Source organism: Sinocyclocheilus grahami, unplaced genomic scaffold, assembly GCF_001515645.1.
Source record: "Sinocyclocheilus grahami isolate Dianchi unplaced genomic scaffold, SAMN03320097.WGS_v1.1 scaffold7193.1, whole genome shotgun sequence".
In the NCBI taxonomy this organism is placed as follows: Eukaryota; Metazoa; Chordata; class Actinopteri; order Cypriniformes; family Cyprinidae; genus Sinocyclocheilus; species Sinocyclocheilus grahami.
The window spans coordinates 9,149-10,358 of record NW_015511325.1 but is presented as its reverse complement, the minus strand read 5'-3'; the positions used below and the strand labels follow the sequence as shown (position 1 = coordinate 10,358).

General features: G+C 41.2%; 1 protein-coding gene across 1 annotated transcript in view; it reads right to left on the bottom strand.

The window, feature by feature from the left end:
- Positions 1–918: 918 nt before the first annotated feature.
- The window catches only part of LOC107577772 (malate dehydrogenase, cytoplasmic-like), a gene marked incomplete at both ends in the record, with an annotated part of 5,940 nt that continues 5,648 nt past the window's right edge, over positions 919–1,210 (bottom strand). The window contains one exon of the mRNA XM_016263808.1: positions 919–1,032. Within this exon, the coding sequence (XP_016119294.1) occupies positions 919–1,032 (114 nt within the window). The remainder of the gene's footprint in view (positions 1,033–1,210) is intronic.

Here is a 1,210-nt window from a genome sequence, read left to right as displayed (position 1 = left end):
TCCTAACTGTGATATTTTCAGAAATAGAAATCGCGTTTTTTCATCCGAAACATGCTGTGGTTTATATTCCAAAGCCACTCATATAATGCAGAAACACTCAAGCAAGCAAAACACACGCAACGCGTGCACGTATTTGTACTGATGCAGAATGAGAGGACAGTATTACAGCCTAGCACATTTCACACAGGCTGCTAGATTCACTTTCGCCAGAAAGTCGTGTATGCATAAGATTGAAAATAAATGATGTTTATAGTGAATGCCCCTATACATGGTCTTATTACGATTACGATTTAGTTTTAATCCAAATGATGTGCGTGCTAAGTGAGTGAACATCAAAGATCACACAACAGAAGTGCGTGCGCTCTCTCTGTCTCTCTCTGTCTCCCTACCGTTAAGTAACTTGTGCATTGTTTTACTTGTTTTTGACATATCCGACCGAACTACAAACTTTCCAGTGATGTCTGTGAGAAAGGTATATTCACTCGACAAGCTTGTGCGCGTGCATCTGCGCCGCCGTGCGCTCAATCCACTCAGCCTGCTTTGTTTATCAGCTCGCGCACATCAGCTATACAGGCGTTAATACTGAATGTTTAACGTTATATTCATTGCATACATATACTTCGTAGTAGACATCCTTAACTCCATTCTGCTGTCTGTTGTTGGTGCTTCTTTGTCTGAATATGGCACTTATCACATGCTGTGTGGTATCGGCGTTTGGTATCGGGCATTTTAACGAGTACGATTACAGAAGCTCAGTATCGGGCCCGATACCGATACCAGCTATTGGTTTTTATGAAGAACCACTGATCTACCAAGAAAACAAAGGATATTTGAACTAATACAGAAATGCAATATTGGTCTCAGAACAGTCTAAAACCAATGTCTTTGTGAATTGTGAAGAACCCCTAAAAAGTTGACCTCAGTAGTGCCTGTCCAGATGTCTCTCATGTGGTCACAGATGGCCTTGGCGGCTGACATGGCACTGGAGAGCTTCCTGGCTTTAATGACTGCAGCACCACGCTGCTGCACTGTCTGAGAAACAGAAAGGAAGAGTGGAATAACCACAGAAAAATTATGTTCATATCACTCCAATCAGTAGTCATATGCAAAGTATATTAAGAATGTTGCTACAGCAGACCTATCTGTCTTAATAATGAATGTTATACACATGAAAGCTGCTAAACAATGTTTTTGCTTTTGCAGTAGTGTG